The sequence below is a fragment of the Tenebrio molitor genome, chromosome 5 (genome assembly GCF_963966145.1).
Source record: "Tenebrio molitor chromosome 5, icTenMoli1.1, whole genome shotgun sequence".
NCBI lineage: Eukaryota > Metazoa > Arthropoda > Insecta > Coleoptera > Tenebrionidae > Tenebrio > Tenebrio molitor.
In genome coordinates, this window is record NC_091050.1 from 12,991,523 (window position 1) to 13,008,817 (window position 17,295).

At 43.6% G+C, this 17,295-nt stretch overlaps 4 protein-coding genes, 1 long non-coding RNA gene and 1 other non-coding gene across 8 annotated transcripts; 4 read left to right on the forward strand and 2 right to left on the reverse strand.

The window, feature by feature from the left end:
• The first annotated feature begins 5,894 nt into the window (after nucleotides 1-5,894).
• On the forward strand, nucleotides 5,895-6,511 carry LOC138130470 (small integral membrane protein 8). Its single transcript, XM_069046967.1, has 2 exons — nucleotides 5,895-6,114; nucleotides 6,168-6,511. The coding sequence occupies exons 1-2, from the start codon at nucleotides 6,016-6,018 to the stop codon at nucleotides 6,324-6,326; spliced, it is 258 nt and encodes an 85-aa protein (XP_068903068.1). The 5' UTR covers nucleotides 5,895-6,015; the 3' UTR covers nucleotides 6,327-6,511.
• A 60-nt stretch (nucleotides 6,512-6,571) lies between these two features.
• LOC138130459 (zinc finger protein 271-like) lies at nucleotides 6,572-10,737 on the forward strand. 2 transcript variants are annotated; one of them, XM_069046944.1, is made up of 7 exons: nucleotides 6,572-6,866; nucleotides 6,917-7,702; nucleotides 8,111-8,781; nucleotides 8,834-9,029; nucleotides 9,083-9,250; nucleotides 9,483-9,495; nucleotides 9,601-10,737. In XM_069046944.1, the coding sequence occupies exons 1-7, from the start codon at nucleotides 6,714-6,716 to the stop codon at nucleotides 10,287-10,289; spliced, it is 2,676 nt and encodes an 891-aa protein (XP_068903045.1). In that variant the 5' UTR covers nucleotides 6,572-6,713; the 3' UTR covers nucleotides 10,290-10,737. The 2 variants fall into 2 exon arrangements, with proteins under 2 accessions (XP_068903045.1, XP_068903046.1); XM_069046945.1 differs by lacking the exon at nucleotides 9,483-9,495.
• Nucleotides 10,738-10,774: 37 nt separating this feature from the next.
• Nucleotides 10,775-14,100, reverse strand: LOC138130458 (golgin subfamily A member 2-like). Its single transcript, XM_069046943.1, has 3 exons — nucleotides 13,970-14,100; nucleotides 11,997-13,829; nucleotides 10,775-11,945 (listed from the first exon to the last, which is right to left on the reverse strand). Exons 1-3 carry the CDS (start codon nucleotides 14,015-14,017, stop codon nucleotides 10,857-10,859), a joined length of 2,970 nt encoding a protein of 989 aa, XP_068903044.1. The 5' UTR covers nucleotides 14,018-14,100; the 3' UTR covers nucleotides 10,775-10,856.
• A 6-nt stretch (nucleotides 14,101-14,106) lies between these two features.
• Nucleotides 14,107-15,225, forward strand: LOC138130471 (uncharacterized). Of its 2 annotated transcripts, XR_011159595.1 has the most exons (5): nucleotides 14,107-14,247; nucleotides 14,438-14,504; nucleotides 14,689-14,748; nucleotides 14,843-14,903; nucleotides 15,074-15,225. It is a non-coding gene; the product is annotated as an uncharacterized lncRNA (long non-coding RNA). The 2 variants fall into 2 exon arrangements; XR_011159594.1 differs by having other exon boundaries at nucleotides 14,843-15,225.
• LOC138132363 (small nucleolar RNA SNORD36) lies at nucleotides 14,296-14,373 on the forward strand. The gene has a single exon (XR_011160060.1). It is a non-coding gene; the product is annotated as a small nucleolar RNA SNORD36 (small nucleolar RNA).
• Nucleotides 15,226-15,530: 305 nt separating the features above from the next.
• PIG-A (phosphatidylinositol glycan anchor biosynthesis class A) lies at nucleotides 15,531-17,291 on the reverse strand. The gene is made up of 8 exons (XM_069046962.1): nucleotides 17,207-17,291; nucleotides 16,813-17,149; nucleotides 16,525-16,759; nucleotides 16,343-16,472; nucleotides 16,127-16,294; nucleotides 15,976-16,073; nucleotides 15,754-15,925; nucleotides 15,531-15,695 (listed from the first exon to the last, which is right to left on the reverse strand). Exons 1-8 carry the CDS (start codon nucleotides 17,221-17,223, stop codon nucleotides 15,542-15,544), a joined length of 1,311 nt encoding a protein of 436 aa, XP_068903063.1. The 5' UTR covers nucleotides 17,224-17,291; the 3' UTR covers nucleotides 15,531-15,541.
• Nucleotides 17,292-17,295: the final 4 nt, after the last annotated feature.

The window sequence follows — 17,295 nt, forward strand, 5'->3', positions numbered from 1 at the left end:
ATATTAATTCCTCAAAAATAAACCGACGAACATTAGTCATGTTTACAAGCGGCCTGTAACAATTTTAGAGTACCATTACATTTTTACTGGGATTTTCATGTGCCGCTCGTTTGTCAAAATGATGGTGACGTTTAGTGCGCGACCGTTTAGGCGATTTCGCGTCGGACGGCAGATGGCGCGCGTCCCCTTGCGACATCAGCGACCTCTGTCAATGCGGAAGTAAATAAAACGGGTGCAAAACGGACGTCGGTGGTTCGTTTCAAGCGGCGCTATTTCGGACTGTTTGTTATCGTTACGGCACGCACTCCTGGAAATATTTACGCGCCAATTAAATGAAAAATCGCCGGTTTACTGCATTGTCCGGGACGCCTCCGCCGTGCGCGTTTAAAAATCGCCGCAGCCTTATAATTAACTTTTTGGCGATTTCTCGCCCGTCAGGATAATCTCACCGTTAAATATTTGTTTCCCATCAAAATTTCGAGCAAAAGTAACCGAATTCGTGGAAACATGGAGGCTGCCGCTATAAATAGAGGGCATTTAGTCAGTTAAAGCGTATTTGACCGAGACGGGGAGGTATTTTTGGATAAGTTGGGCAGATTTGGGAGCGCGAGCGAGCGCTGCCGCAGGGGGCGCCACTGCTCTCTTTTTCCCGAGTCATATTCTCAAATAAACACATTTGCGAAATTTAGATTGTTTTGGTTCGTCGAGATCAAAAGGGAGTTTACGTGCGGATCGCGATCCTGCTGCGATTAGCGGGAAAAGCACTGCTCACACCGCCACCGATTGAAATCCCAGCTTTCGGTGTGAACGTTCCGACAGAGTGCGGCAGAAATAGAATCGCGATGACTGCAATTATTCGATTTATATCACACGGTGATGAAACCCTCTCGATTGTGCACGCCGAAAAGTTCCATCGCCCGGAACCGCACCAAGATTTGCGCGACAACTTTTTTTTTTGGCGTCAGGATGCACCGGAACCGTCTGGAGGTTGGTAAAGTCGCGTTTCAGGGTCGTCTCATTCTGGAGTCGTTAAGTCGAAAAAGATTTTAATTTGAGAGCGGTGCCAAAGTGTTGTTGATGGCCGTGGAAGCTATCGAGTCGTGGCAGCGATGACAGGAGTGTGGACGAGGAGATTTCCACCGGGTCCTAAATCACGGCAGCCCCATTACACGCTAGGTTTGCACAATGCAGTCAAAACGAGCCGAAAAACGCCAACGAGACGCACATTGTGTGCCAAACACAAATTACAACAATTCGCTAAAATTTATTCCGCCAAAAAAAAACTATTTGTCACGTCTGAATTTAACGGTGGCTGCACAGACCGAACAGATAATAAGTTTTATATTCGCTAAACGCGAATATATAAAATTGTTTATCTATTCAAAATGGTCGTGTCGTTGACCCTGGCGTCGGGAGAGGACCATATCAAATCGAGATTGCACCGCAAGGACGAGCAGGACGCTCGTCCTGGCCGGCCGTCTCGCTCCACCCGGCCGAATTGACGCCGCCAGCTCGGCCGCGAGCGAAAAGCGGACAGGTCGGCGGTTTCGCGGAGGCTCGGGGGGCGATTTGTCGCCCCCGGTTCGACCTTTACCGCCGCCAGACGCTCACTTCTAGTGTTGGTACAGGACGACGCCAGGCGTCTAGATGGAAGGAGAGACGCTGGCGCCATCGCTTAACCATTACGGCGCCCGCGACCACTATCAATTTACGAGGACGAGAACTCCTGCGCCTCGTCTGGCCTCACTATTATTTTATTGGGGCTCTACTTCAGACTCGCTGTCTGCAGATAAGCCGCGGGGGATTGGCCTCGACGCGCAAACAACCCCGACGACGAAAAAATTCAAGCTGCCAATCCATATTTTCCGGGCGCTCCGGCAGCCTTGACGGACGGCCAGGGTTCATCACCCACCAGCTTTCCGCCTCCGTCGCGGAAACTTTTCGAATATTGCAAAGTCATCAATCCGACGAGGCAGGAAAGCTCACGATGACGAGTCCTTCCAATCAAAGCTTCACCGCTTGCGCCACAAAAGAAATTCATAAACGCGTTGCTCGGTACTTTGGTATCAAATTATTAGAAACTCATTTAAGAAATATTTAATTATTTTTTTAAAAAATATTTTCGTGTACACTGTTCGCACGTCAAAGGTCCACCAACACCGCAGTTACGTCGTGGCAACGCTGTTGAATTTTGACCGGGGGGAAAATGAAGAGTTGGGTTAAATTTTTTCATTGCGCACTTTTTTAACTTTTGTGGAGCAAATTTATTTCTTTTCGACATCATTTTAAAGTTTTCTCAAGGATGTCTGCCAGCTTGTAAAAACTGATCAAGAAGAAGTGTTTGAGTTGGCGATACAATTAAGAACCTTTTTTTTGTTTGGATATTTGCAACACTGCAATCGTATGATATGTTTTGTTGGTTTATTGACAGATATCTGACGTAACATTAATAGCAACAATATACCTAGTAGGTTATGAGAGTAAAAATTTACTGTAAGAAGAAATTAAACTTGAAATACGGAACAATTACCTATCTAAAAATGAACTAAAGGAAATGTTTTAAGAAATTAACTCCTTTTTTAGGCTCTCGAGCAGATTCGCCATGTGTAATTGAATTTGAAATGTCAAATATTACTTGTCAATGATGCGACTGTCAGTGTCAAGCCGTCAACAACAGGAAGTTACTCCAGTTGTACCATTTGAAAATAAAATTCAGTATTACCAACTCAGATAGTCCTTCTTGTATTTGGGGAGGGTTAATATAGGGCGTACTTTGTATTTTTTCTGAAATATTTCTGTTTTCAGGTGGTCGGGAGCCTTCCCCGTGGCCACCCCCCCGTCGGAGAAAAAATGCGGTCGCACCGGCCGCGTTGAATCCAAGTCACGTGACAGACATTTGCCGATCTGAATTACAAATGTCACAAAACAATAACGTAACGGTGCCGCAGCGGCGACTGCGATGCCAGAGAGCTTAATATGGTGGAGGTGAGGTCCGATCTGGTCTGGTCGCGGGGCGAGGGTGCCGCCGGCAAAAATTCCGCGTTTCTCCCACGATCGTCCGATTTCCCCGAAGAATAGCGCCATCGGTACCATTCCTGGAAGCACGGATGGTTTGCGTCGGATCACATGTGGCGCACCATTTCGGTTGTTATTTCATAAAATGATAATAAACGTGCGACGACAGGCTTAACGCTCGCTGTTGGCCGGGGACCACACGCGCATCTCCGATCGCCACCAACAGGTGGGAAAAACGACGCGATTGTCACAAATTAGGAATCGTGTCGGCGGCGACGGTCGAGGGATTAGGGGTGGCATTGTCGTTTCACGCCCCATTGTCCGAAACGGAAATTCCGCCTCGGACCTGTCAGGACTTTGAAGGGGTTGTCTCGACGAGATTAGTCCCGTATAAATCCCCCATTATGTCCGCGTCGCTCCAGGTGCCGCGACGGACCCCCAGGTGCAATTAATCGACGGGAACGGTCGAGTGCGATTTTTTTCTCACGTCAATTATTCTTTGAATGGCGTTTGTTTCCTAAAAGCATTAATAAAGTGTCACGTTCTAAGCCGAGAGATAATATTTGTCCGACCTATTAGTGGACACAGTAGGATAAAAGAGTTTATAGGGCGCAACGGCCAAGAATCCCGATATATTTATTTGTGTAGAGGCGAAATGCGTGAGAAAAAATAACGAGTGCTTTCTCACTCACCCTTCAGAGTGGTGGCGTGGCGCTAAGACACGTAGTTAAACAACGAATTTACGCCCCATCTAGCAACGTCTTCATCGAGCCGAATAAAACCGTACAGATTGAAAATGTCGATTCAGCTTGGCGAACGCAAGAACATCGACGCAAACAGGAACATCATTTGCCCTGATTCGTTTATGCCTTCCCTTGGGTCAGCTCGTTTCCTAAAAAATTGCCTTTTTCCCAAATCGGTGGTCGCTCACGTGACGGAGCCAAGGGCCAAGTTACGACGATGACTCGGCTCGAATTAAGCCAGATGAAGCGCAAACACTGGAACGAATTTCTTTCTGGAACAAACTGCCAGCCATTAGGTAATTGACTTGCAGTAAAATTATCCCGATTAATATTTATACTGCGAACGTGTTTATTGTATTATATTTGTTGCGGCGTGTTTACGGTGTAAATGTGGTGGTTGGGGCCGTTTTAAATACCGCACTTATGAAAACAAAAAATAAAAAGTGTTATTCTGCGCCGAGAGTTATTACCATTTCCTGCGAATATGTGCCATAAATATTGTCTAATTATCTTAATCTTAGATAGTGGTTATTGGACACATGCAACGAGTCAATGAACGTTACACGTTATTAAAAGCATTTATTTATCAATTCCCAAAGATTGTCGAGATATTTTTCCCAAATACATTTTTATCGCAGTTCCTAGATTATCGGATCCTTGACGTACATACATGTACACAAGTTTGTTACATTCATTGAGATCTATTATAGTATATTTTTCTTTTATCAAGATTAACATCAGCAAATTACTTTTTTCGGCAATTGATTAATTACCGAACCTTTGATACCTGGTGGTGTCAATTCTACAACACACGAGGTGAAAAGAAAACTTGACCGATTACGGTGACGTCGACCATATTATAGATATGATCAAAATCTTCAGATCTAATTCACTGAATTTCACAATAATAATACATTTTGAAGTGTGAAGCGGGGCAGTTTAGCGTGGTAACTACTATCTTTACGTAATAAATTCTCATTTAATTTTTTTATTTGGCGCTTATCCATTTAGTAAAACATCAATTACATATCGATTTGTTTTCAAATAACTATTTCATCATTACGTCTAATCTTGACGGCAATTGATTGTGGTAGGACTAAATTCGATGAAACATTGTAAGTAACTGTTCATTTTGAGAATTTCTTAACAAAATTGTTGTCCTTTTTGATGTTTTACGCACAACTGTATTAGAAAAGTTGGTTTACATCTTAGTTACCATGAACGAAACTTCAATTTTACATCTGGCGGGCGGTAAAGTAACTTTACAGGCCCGGCGGGCTGTAAACCAAAGCAAAAAGACCGCAAATGGGAAATTTGTCTGCAGAGACAACCTAGATTTTTTAATTATATTCGCTGGCTGGTCTTGTTAAACTTAAAATTTGTTATTAACACTGATGGGCAATTGTGCGTAAAACGTTGTACGTACAGTTGCGGCCGTTGAAAACTCAGACACTTTGACACGCCAAACTTTTAGCTTTGTAAATGGTATTGAAAGTGACGTTTCTCAAAATGTCACTCAAACATTATCCACATTAATTTCTCTCGCAATGGCTCTTATATTCACACCATCCCTCAGTCAAACACATTTTTGCAAATCAGATAATTGCGGCATTTCAAAAGTTACGCGCGATTCTGACATAATATGTCAAATACTGACACTGACTTTATAATTTTTGATGAAAATCCTGTTTACGCTAATCAAATTTCGGAATTTATACAGAGTGTTTAAATCTTTCCTGTCTGAGATTTCAACGGCCGCAACTGTACCTCAGGCCGAAAGACCTTTACGCCCATGGACGAATAAAGGTCCTCCTTCGTCGGGCCTCAAACTTCGTGCGCGGGCGTAAAGTTAATCTTTCGGCCCTCTATACGTAAATAACTATTATTTAATGCAATGCCGCAATCGATTTATATTTTCACGTCTGCTGCTAACAAATTCAATTCATAAATTAACGTGATTTATGAAATAATCGTAACGTATGCAACCAACAATACACAGAAAGATTACTCAACGTAAATAAAAATAAATCCATAATTTCTTTGAAATCAATTCTGTTTTTTAAATATTTGTTGTTTTTCTATTATAAAATGTCGGTTTTCGTTCACAAGTTATGTAAATTTTGTAACTTCAAACGGTACTTGAGTCCCGAGCGGCTCTTCAGCCACTTCCATCGCGCTCACGTAGAGGTTATTTATTTTTGACGACAAATTTGTAATAGAAAAGTACCGCGTTAACAATATTTTTGTTGCCAAAAGGATGTCCGAAAAGAAGGAACCAACCCCGGGTGATGGTCTTCGCTCTGTAAAAACAACTAATTTGTTTCGAGCTGTCAATTTCGAGTTGTACGCGAAACCGGTGAGTAATAATTCATTCTGCGTAACGAAACCAATTTAATTATTTTAATATAGAATATTGTCATTATGGGACTCGGATTAGCTGCTTTTACAGGCTGCTTGGCTTACATCACTTACATGAGAAGCAAGTATGACGCTCTTGGATACTATCCTGCAATACAGGACGACGGTAGAGAGGAGTTTGTAAAGCGAAAGTCGAAATGGGACGATTAAAGAAATGGCAAATAATACGATCTGTAAATAGTAATTTAATTGCGTATGTTGATCCGTTAGCGCCTAATTTTAAACTCTCAAGTATTGCCAACAGTCAAAGAACTGTCACAGGTTTTGTAGAGATAAATTTTGTTGATTTATGTTAAACCATGCGTTGCGGTTGAGTAAATAAATTATTATCTATATCTGGAGTAATAATAAGATTATTTTTGGTGTGTGTCGATTTTTCACGCTTGTGGGAAGTCAGAAATGAGTTTTGTTGGTGCGTGTGCGCAGCAGATCGCGTCCTGGCGTTAGCCGAACCAAACAACAAAATAATCGTGCCTGAAATAGTTTCGGCAATTATGTTAGCAATTTCGATATTTAATTGAACAAAGTGCCGATATAATGATTAATAAATCGACGGAGTTGGTTATAGACAAGATCTGCCGTTCATGTATGTGCCAAGATGAGAACATGCGAAATCTCTTTGATTCAAAAGAACTCGGCGGCCAAACTTTGCAACTCGCCGAAATATTAATGGACTGTGCCTCCGTAGTGGTGAGTAGGCCAGCAGCGCGCCCCCGCCAGCCACATCCCTCGAATTCCAGGTTATCTCAGGGGACGGCCTTCCAAACCTGCTGTGCGTGAACTGCGAGAACAAGCTCAACTTGGCGTACGAATTCAAGCAGCAGTGCCAGAAATCGGACTCCGCGTTGCGGGAACTGACCAACCCCAGCGACTCGGTGATCAAGGAGGAGTCCTGCGACATCGTCGTCCAGCCAGACTTCAACATTCCAGACCTATTCCAAGACTCCGACAGCGACGACGACGACACCTCCGACAAGCGGAAGTCGTCGTCGTCGTTCACGTGTCCCTTCTGTCAGAAGGTGCTGAGGACGAAGAAGGGCCTGCGCATCCACCAAAGACGCCACACGGGCGACAAGCTTCGGTCATGTCACATGTGCAACGCCCAGTTCACCAGGAGTCACCACTTGATCAGGCACATGAAGACGCACGTGAAAACGGACGCGGGACATCTGTGCGCCGAATGCGGCATGTCCTTCATGAAGCTGAGCAATCTGCTGTCACACAAGAAGATGCACAAGTCGGACTCGGGGGAGAAGAGCGACGACGGCGAGAACGGGCAACAGTCGACTGCCGCCGATAACAACAGCGATTGCGACAACGAAATCACTCTGGAGATAAATGAAGACGACGACGACGACGAGGACGAGGAAGACGCCCTCGACGAATATTTCAAGCCCAAAACGAAATCCTCCAAAAAGGACAAAGGGACATACGAGTGTAAATATTGCTTTAAGATTATGACGACGTTCGTGGGGCTGAAGATTCACATGAGGCGGCATACAGGCTCAGACCTGGCCAAGTGTAAAGTAAGTTGAAATCTCGAAATAATGATGAATTTTTTACAGCTCCATCAGACGTGTGACGGATTTTTAAAGCGAGAAAGGCGTTTTTAATGCCAAAAATAAAATTATTTGACATTTTAGGCGGGTACTTTGTTACCAAACACTAATGTCCCGACAATACTTTTTGCGCCTGCTGTACAAAAATTAAATGATTTTTTTTATTTCGAAAATACTTAAAAATTAATATATCCGAGACTTTGCTAGATATCTTATTGATTTTAGTTTTATTTTGTTAAAAAAGAACAAATAAACCTATTTGATTTTTCTTTTGTTTTTATCATTTTTATAACGCAGTCTCGGAGTTGGTAAGGTCGTAATTTAGGATTTTGGATTAGGTAATTTTGTGTTTAACTAATTGTTCTTTGTTTGTAGTTGTGTGAAAAGAGTTTTACGAAAAGCAGTCACTTGAAACGTCATTTGCAAACACACGGTATTAAAGAATTAGAGAAGCCAAAGCCAGTCGAAAAGAAAGTGATGGAATGCGAATTTTGTGATCGAAAATTTAAATATAAGAAAAGCTTTAATCATCACATGCAGACCGAGCATGGGATGTCGGATGAAAGCGACGTACCCTTGAGCGCTTACATCTCAAAAATTAGCAATAAAGACACCGAAAGTACTAAAGAAGAATTAGTAGAAGAAGAAACTACCACCAACGAGAAGAATCCGGAACCCGAACAGCCGGCGTCGGATCAGGAAATGAAGAACAGTCCTCCCGCCCCCAAGCCTGCGCACCACAAAGTACACGTGTGTCACGTGTGCGAGGCGGCTTTTGCCAGAGCCAATCACCTGACGCGTCACATGACTCTGCACAGAGCCCTCCTGATACACAAATGTGATAGGTGCGATAAAGCTTACGCAACTTTGGAACACTTGGCGAAACACGTGGAGGAAGACCACATAAATAAACCCTACGCTTGTACCATCTGCAACAAGCCCTTCAGCAGAGGAGAACATCTGATCAGACACCTGAAAGTACACCAGAGCGGCAACGAAAAAGAAGATAATCTGACTTGCTCCATATGCGAAAAGACGTTCAGCAGGTTGAATGTTGTTTCTTGGGGTTGGCAGGCGTGTCATTGTTGCTCGTTTCAGGTCGGATCATCTGGCTCGACACATCAAAATACATTTGCTCCAAGACAAACGACATGTCTGTCCCGAGTGTGGCAAAGCGTTTAATCGACTCGATAATCTGAAAACTCATCAGAGAATTCACACTGGTATCAAAGATACAACAAAGTTGCATTTGTGCATTTATTGCGGCAAGGAGTTTAATAATTCGAGCAATATGGTGAGTTTGTGTTATGATTGGGAGGAAACGGGGTAGAATATGTTTTGTTGTAGATCGTTCACATGAGACGCCACACTGGAGAGCGTCCGTACAAATGTAGTCAGTGCGGAAAAGGCTTTCCCAGGTCGCACGATCTCAAATGTCACGAAAGGACACACTCGGGGGAAAAACCGTATCATTGTGCGCTGTGCGGAAAGTCGTTCAACAAAAGCAATAAATTGGTAAGAAATTAAAGTGTCATATTTAGACTTTTGACAGCTATTGCTGCGCCCTCTCGTGGAGACTTCCAAGTTCGTCACGGGAAGAAAAAATATTCATTATTAGACAGAAGCGACTCTAATGAAGCTAATATAATACATGAAAGGCGAAATTCGAAAGGTTTTAATTTTTATTTTTGTTTTATGTGTAATTTTGGTGACGAAAATGTCAAACCTGAAATAATGTGGAATAAAGAATATAGTGTGCTGTGAGTATTAAAATGTCGGAAGTGACAGCTGTCAGACACGCATGTAGTCTACGAAAAAGCAGGTTTTGGAGGTTAAAATGCAGCTATAAGGGATCGTGATTTCAGTTGCGGCACACTCGGGTCCACACCGGGGAGCGGCCGTACGTGTGCAACATCTGCGGCCGCGCCTTCACCCAGTCCAACGACTTGGCCTTGCACATGCGCCGCCACACGGGGGCCCGGCCCTACGCCTGCGGCATGTGTCCCGCCCGCTTCATCCAGTCCGGCCAGCTGAAAACCCACCGTCGCTCGACGGGCCACTGGGTGGAGACGCAGCCGGATCTGAAAGGGGGCCACCGAGTGGAACCCGTGACTCCCGTGGTCGAGCCGACGCCGATCCGATTCAAGACGCACGGCAAGCCGAAGAAAGACGACGAGCTGGACGAGTCGAAGAACGCCAAGCTCCTGGCCCACACGATGGGTCTGATGGGACCCCTGAACATGCAAGGGGAGAATCTGGTGATCGATTCGAAAATCGCGGAGTTGCAAAACTCGGGATTGATCAATCTGGTGGGGGGCGGAGGCGAGATCAAGTTCAAGACGGACGGTGGAGGGTTCGTGATGTCGCCCGTAAAGACCGAAGTGAGCGGGAAGGGACAGGAGGAGGGGGTGTCTGTGGCGCAGGCGGCGTTCCAGCAGGCGGTCTCGCCGGTTACTTATTCGATAGTGGCGCCGGTCCCGACCTCGACAACTTTCACGACGGCGGATTACAGCAATTATCAGAGTTTCGGTTGAGCGGACAACGAACGTACTAAATTTGTGACTGAGGGGTTGATGCTGGATGGCGCGCCCCAGTTAATTTAAGTGATAACGTAGTTGTCGTATTTGATGATTTTTATCGATTTCTTTTTATAAAGTAATAAGTGACCGGACCGTACAGTGGATAGTCTTAGTTGTTCCAAGCTACCCCAACACAACTGCTGCCAGTTTATCGATTCAGTTGGTTTGCATAGTCCGATGAGTGTATATTTGTCAGTTCATGTTAAGATTAAGAATCTATGAATAAACTTAATATATTCTGATAATTTATAGGTAGTATAGCAAGAATCCCGTTAGAGACTGTAAATATCGTTCGCAGCTTCGTCGTAAGTCTGGAAATCAAGTCATAGTCTTCAACACAGGGACGTCTCTGAAGATTATAGCTGTCTGATAGTGTAATTATGTAAATCCATAAGCTATTTTTGAATAAAAATTGTAACAAGAGCCGGAGGTTATGTCGTGACGAAATCAAACACCAGAGGGCGTTATAAATTTTAGTCAAGCTATTTAAAATAAATCCATGTAACAATATAAATCACAATGTGCGTCCGCAGAAGCCCCATTTACACCGTAATAAGCTTGCCCGAACACCACGGACAATGATGGAAGTTCTCTGTAGGTTGCACCAGATTGCTGCTCTTGATCTCCGACAACAGCGTTATGATCTGTTCGGCAGTTTCCGTATTCTGCGGGTTATCACAATTGCTCGGTTCAACCGTAAAACTGTTCTGGGCGATCTTGTTTATTTCGCTGTGGATCTTGGCGTGTTCCTCGCACAATTGATTGTCTCTGTCGGCGTTGTCGAGGAGTTCCGCCGGGATTGCCCCCTTCTCCACGACGAGCTTCCGCACCAGCTCGTTCAACCTCTCCAGATTCTTCTTCATCTGTTCCCTGTCGTTGGCCAACTGCGTCAACTGTTGGTCCTTCTCGATCGTCTTCTGCTTGAGCAGGCTCCTCTGGTGCTGATACAGCGCCACGTATTCTCCGATGGTTTCGGTCTCGCCCTGCAGCTGCAAGACCAGGTGCTCCAGCCGCTGCTTTTCTTCGGTCAAATTGGCGATGTCTTCCATCGTGCGCAGGAATTTCTCTTCCAGATGCTTCATCGCCGACTCTTTGTCGAGCGTGGTCCACTGGTCGTTGTGGTTGGTGTCGGTGGCGACCGCTGCGGTCGACTCCCCCGACAGTTGCGCCTTCAACTCCCGGTTCGTCTGCTCCAGATCTTGCAGCTTTCGTTTCAGCTCGCTCGTTTCGGTATCGTCGGCCGCGTGGGCCTCGGCGTTGTTTTCCTTCAGCTGGTTGATTTCGTTCGACAACGTGTGGGTCTCGGCGTTGTTGTCTTTCATCTGGTTGATTTCGTCCGTCAGTTTCGCTATGACCTGCCTCGCCTCCTGCAGCTCGTTTTGCAGGGAGTGAGAACCGTGGTCTTGCGCCTCGTAATGGCGCAATCGATCGCTCAACTGTTCGCTCTGCAACATCTGCTTGTTCAACTCCATCGAATTGTCCCGCAAGTGCGACAGTTCTTTGTCTTTGATTTCGATCGCGTCGGCCAAGGTCTGGAGGTGGAGCTCCGTTTTTTGCAGTTTGTCGAAAAGGTCTTTGTTGTTGCGCTGTTCTGCCGTCAGCTTTTCCGTCAGATCCATCTTGTCATTATTCTAAAATAAAAACGTTCACGCAACACCACCACTTCGCATTTTTTTACTCACCACTTTCACGAAGACCTCCTCCATGCTTTCCATCTGCTTCTTCAGCTCTGTATTTTGCGAAACCGCCCTTGCCGCAGCAACTTTATCGCTTTCCATGGTCGCCAACAACTTTGCGTTGTCCGGCTGGTTCCTGCGCAACTCTTCTACCAATCCCTCCAACTCCCTGACGCTCTCCGCCTTCGCTTCCAGATCCTTCAGGAGCATCTCCTTCTCGTTCGTGACCCTCACGCTGTCCTCTTGCAGTTCGGTATTTTCCGTTTTGAGCCTCTCCACCAATTCTAGTGCAGCGTCTAGCTCCGCCCTCGTCTCACCGTGGTTTCTTTGCACGGCAAAGTTCACGTGATCGTTCTGTATGTTCTGCAATTGTTTCTCCAACTCGCCGATATGTTTGATTCTGTTCTGTTCCTGCATGGACAGAGATTCGTTTTCCTTCTGCAGCTGTTCCAGCCTTCCGGCCAGGTTGCTCAGTTGTGCGTTCAACTGTTGAGCGTACTGTTGATACTGCAAACTCGACTCTTCCCTTTCCTTCGAGAGCGTCTTGACGGTGTGGGTCAAGTCGGCGACTTGTTTCTCGAGAGCGAACTTCTCCTGAGTCAGTTGCTCGACTTGTCCGCTCACCTGATCCAACTCGCCGGCCGTCAACTGTTGAATCTTGATGTTGGCCATGGACAACTGATTGGACAGCTCGCCGATCTGTTGCTGGAACACCAGGTTGTTCTCAGAGCTGCTCTTCAGCTTCTCCCTGACTTCCAACAAATCTTGCATCAACTCGTCCTTCTCCTCTCTCGCGAGCTGGTGCTCTTTTCTCAACTTTTCCAGCTCGGAGTTTTGTACTTTTTCCAAGCTGTCCAACTGGAACTTGTCGTTTTTCAAGAGGGCAACTTCACGTTCGAGATCTGCGACTCGCGACCTCGACGTCTTCAGCCGTCCTTGCAGTTCTTCGCATTCTGCGGTTCTCTGTTTGGCGACTAGTTGGAACTGACTCAAGTTGGCCGTCAATTCGGTCTTCTCCGCCACCAAAATACCGACGGTTTGCACGTGACATTGCAACTCTTCTCTCAACATGCTCAATTCTTGCTCAATCTTAGTGTCTGTGTTCAATTCCTTGTCTTTCAGCTCCCTCTCCAGGTGACTCAGTTTTGCCTGATACTCCCGCAAGGTGGCGCTCAACTCCTCCGTTCTGATTTTCTCCTTGTCCAGAAGCCCAGCTAATTCCTGATTTCTGACCTCCCATTGCGACTCAATTGTTGACGGCATGAATTCAGAGTTGGGATTTATCAGTTCCGCCATTTGATCTGACAGTTGACGTAAACTCTCCACGCTAGACAGCTGAACAGGACTCGGGTCGAGTTTTACAGTATCAAAAGCTTGGAAGTTGCTTATTTCCTCACTAGTTTTATTGTCTTCAACTGTGTTTTCTTTCGGGGCTTCAGCGGCGACGACCTCTTCAGGCAACTTGTTTGGACTATCTACCTCACTTGCAACAGTTTGATGACTTTCTGGTTCAACTTGACGGTTTTCACTCTCTTCCACAAGTCCACTGTTGAAATAACTACTCGTGACTGGATTCGCAGGTACTGAATAAAAGTTTCCATTTTCATTACTTTGTGTAAATGTATCAAAAAAAGCGGCGGGTTGTTGGTACCCGTTGTTGTAATTTACGTTATTAAAATATGTAGGTAGCGGCGTCTGGTCACTTGGAGCGTCTTGTACTTGCATGACGTCCGTAACATTTTCCACAGGTGTCTGTTCCCTACTCGTCGACGAGGATTCAACGTTGTCGCTGTTTTTCTGAATGGTGTTTTTCTTTTTTTCCTTTTTTAATTCTTTGAACTAAAATAAGAACGATGATGTGGCCTTAATTATACTGTCGCATAATTACAGGTTTCAAATTTTGGCAACCTTACTAAATCTGTTTGCAATTTTATAATAGGCTCGAAAAAAATTAAAAACGGAGTTTCAATCATATTTACCTTTTTTCTTGCAGATGCTAGTTTTTGGGCTTTTGACACATCTGCCATGTTTTTGTGATTTTTGACAGGTGTCACGTCACTACTCAAATGTCATTACTCTAGGGAAATTTTGTTCCGTCTAGTAAGTTTAGTTTGTTGGGTTGGTAAGAAAGTAATTTGGGAAAGGAAGGCGACTGGCAATGGCCGTTAGAAACGTGAAACCGGCATTTATTTGGAAGAATCCGGCCAAGCAGCGAGCATCGAAGAATATTTGGGTTCAGGAAGATGTGTAAATTCAGGTATGTGATCAACACTTTACAATAAAACTAGTATTTTTCGATTTCGCATTACCATGATGATACTTTTAAATACATTCAGAAATTTATGTGTTGACTCAATAAACGAGCTTTTTAATACTGATCGTTATTTTCGTTGTGCACGATTTAACTGCTATTTTGGCAATTTTCTACAAACGTAAAAACGTTTCAGGTTGCCTGCTGCTAAAAACAGAATGAAGAGAAAGTTCCAGAACAACAATGGCCACTTGATCCTAGATGTGAGTAGAATTTTGTGATGGTTTTAAAGTTGTTTTAATTAAATGATGATCATTGTATTTGCTATCTAAGTTAGAATGCAGATAAACCATACACTACCACCAAATTAGTACTACTGAGGTTATTTCTTTCCCACTTTCCACATGGGTTAAAAGTCACATGTTTTCAACATTTTCTTTGTTGCAGCACCACATAACTTGAGGATGCAGCAAAAACAGTGCAAGATTTATTTATGAAACCATAAAGGTTAGCTAGCTTTGTAAAAATTTGATATTTAAGGTTTTTTTTTTTTAATATTTACATAGTGAGGTTATGTTATCACATTTTTATTTTATGTTAGATGTGAAGCCTTTGATGTTGCAGTCAAGAAAGTCATGTTCTGGAGGTGCCATCCATGTGAGGTGAGTAAAATTTCTTACATTTGTACAAATGAAATCAAAATTTCAATGATGCCAGAATTTCTTCACCTGATAGTATTTTATTAAATGAAGCCATTTGACTCTGAGAATTAATATAAAAGTTAAATACAATTTTGTTGTGTGCAAGAGGGATATAATGTTTTTGTTTCTAGGGATAAATATGAGGTTAAAAAAAGCTAATTTCTTTACCTACCTTATAGTGATTACAACCACACATCTTAGCACAGTATTATTGACTACAGGAGGGACTTAAAAAACAAGGTCATGTTAATTTTGAATAAAATAAAATGGAATTAAAAGTGTAGCATAGTGGGTATTCATAAACCTTACCTAACATCCTTTTTTCTTATGTTTTGTTGTTTTTTTTTATTGGGCTAAACATATTTCTATCAAACAACAGCTTTGTTTGGGCAAATTAGCTAGTTGCGTAAGAATTGTAGGTTTTATTAAAACACTAATGTTTTTCAAGTTTTCACTTCAATATCGTTTTTTTGTTGTGTTTTGTGAATTAACGCATCAGTATTTTTTTTTTTGAAACATTTTAAACGAGCTTTGTTTTGTTTTTGTGAAAGATGGTGAATGTAAAAGTAAAACTATCAACAAGCGATGTGAAAAATTAACTAGAACGTTTTCTCTTTATTCTTTTTTCTACAGTGATTATAATCTTTGGCAATGTCTATATAAGCCCTTGGTATTTTGAATTCATAAAACAACAGCATCAAATAACACAATGACACAACCAACAGAAACGGCCACACGCCAGTGCTCTTGTAACTAAAACAAAATGTCGAATTAAAATACTGAATATTTAAAAATCCAGTTCAATCGCTACCTCCACAGCTGCTGTTGTAGGGTTTTGCCCCTTTCTTGGATAACCTTTTGGTAAACGATTTCAGTACGTTTTGAAACATTTTCCCAATTATAATAATTTCTAATGCGTAAATTGCACTCGTACGGACAAAGAACTTTGGTATTTTTTAAATCGTCAATCGCCGTTTCAAGACCTGTAATAAGATGGTCAAATTGCAACAGAAAAACAATAAAATAAAACGACCTTTGATGAGCGCAGGGACGTTGGGTTCAGTCAAATAAATTAAATCTTCGGGTAAAACCTCCGGAATGCCGCCCACTTTCGTCGATACAACTTGTAGCCTACAAGCTCAAATGAAATCGTCAAATTACACAACAAATATTTAATCGTTAACCCGCAAGACACCGCCTCGACGATTGCCATACAATACGCTTCAGTCAAAGAAGTGTTGAGAAAAATGTGACCCTGGATTAAGACGTCTCGCACTTCAGAGTGTTCCAAACTGCCCAAAAGCGTGACTCTATCGTGCAGACCTTGTCTCTCGCGAATTTCCTCCAACAATCTGTGCAAAAATCAAATAAATGCGTAATCGAGAATATATGAATTGTACCCTCGCTTCGGTCCATCCCCGGCGATCAGAAAATTAACGTTATTGTACTTTTTGCACATTTCGGAAATAATCTGAGCCGTCAAGTCGACGCCTTTTCGGTAGACCAAGCGAGAGACGACGATGATCGTGACTGAAAAAAATTACGATGATTGTAGTGAGGTTCAGGGGGCGAAACAACGTACTGTATTTTTTCGATCTCCGACTGGGGTCGGGGGTAAAGGCGCACGTGTCTACCGCGTTCGGTATCACGGAAACGCGCTTGCTGCTGACTTTGGACCTCAAGACGGTGTTTTCTTTGCCCGTGTGAGACACGCAAATCCAGTGGTTGCAATCGGCCAGCGACAGTTGCAGTAATTTATTGGTTATCACAGCGCTAGCGTCGGCAAATCCAAACAAACTGTGATCGGTAAAAACTGTCTGAAATCAACTGGTTTGTCGGAATCTATCGATTTTAATTCAAGTTGGGGCACCTTTAGACCCATCAGGTTCCCGACCAGCATCGCTTCGTGGGCTAGCGCGGAAAACGCGGAATGTCCGTGGATTATTTCAATTTGTTCCCTGATGAACACGTAACGGATCAGGGGCACGTTACAAATCATCGTGGGCAATATGGACTGGTTGTAAAATACTCTTATCGGGAGGTAATAGACTTTCAAACCGTTTGTTTTGTAACGGATTCCGATGCAGTCGCCGTAACTGTGAGTCATGATGACGACTTTGTGGCCCTCCAAAATCAGACACTGGGACAGGTTATAAATGTGTTCTTCTACGCCGCCCATGTTGGGGAAGAAAAAGTCGGAAACCATGCTTCGAAAAAACGAGAGGGTTGACGTAAATTGTTAAATTTAGAGCTGAACGATTTACCAAATTTTGTAGCCCATTTTTGCAGGTTATGTTTTGACACTAGTGACATTTCTGTCGGTGGGTTGGCAGCGGGAAGGCGGTAAATTTGA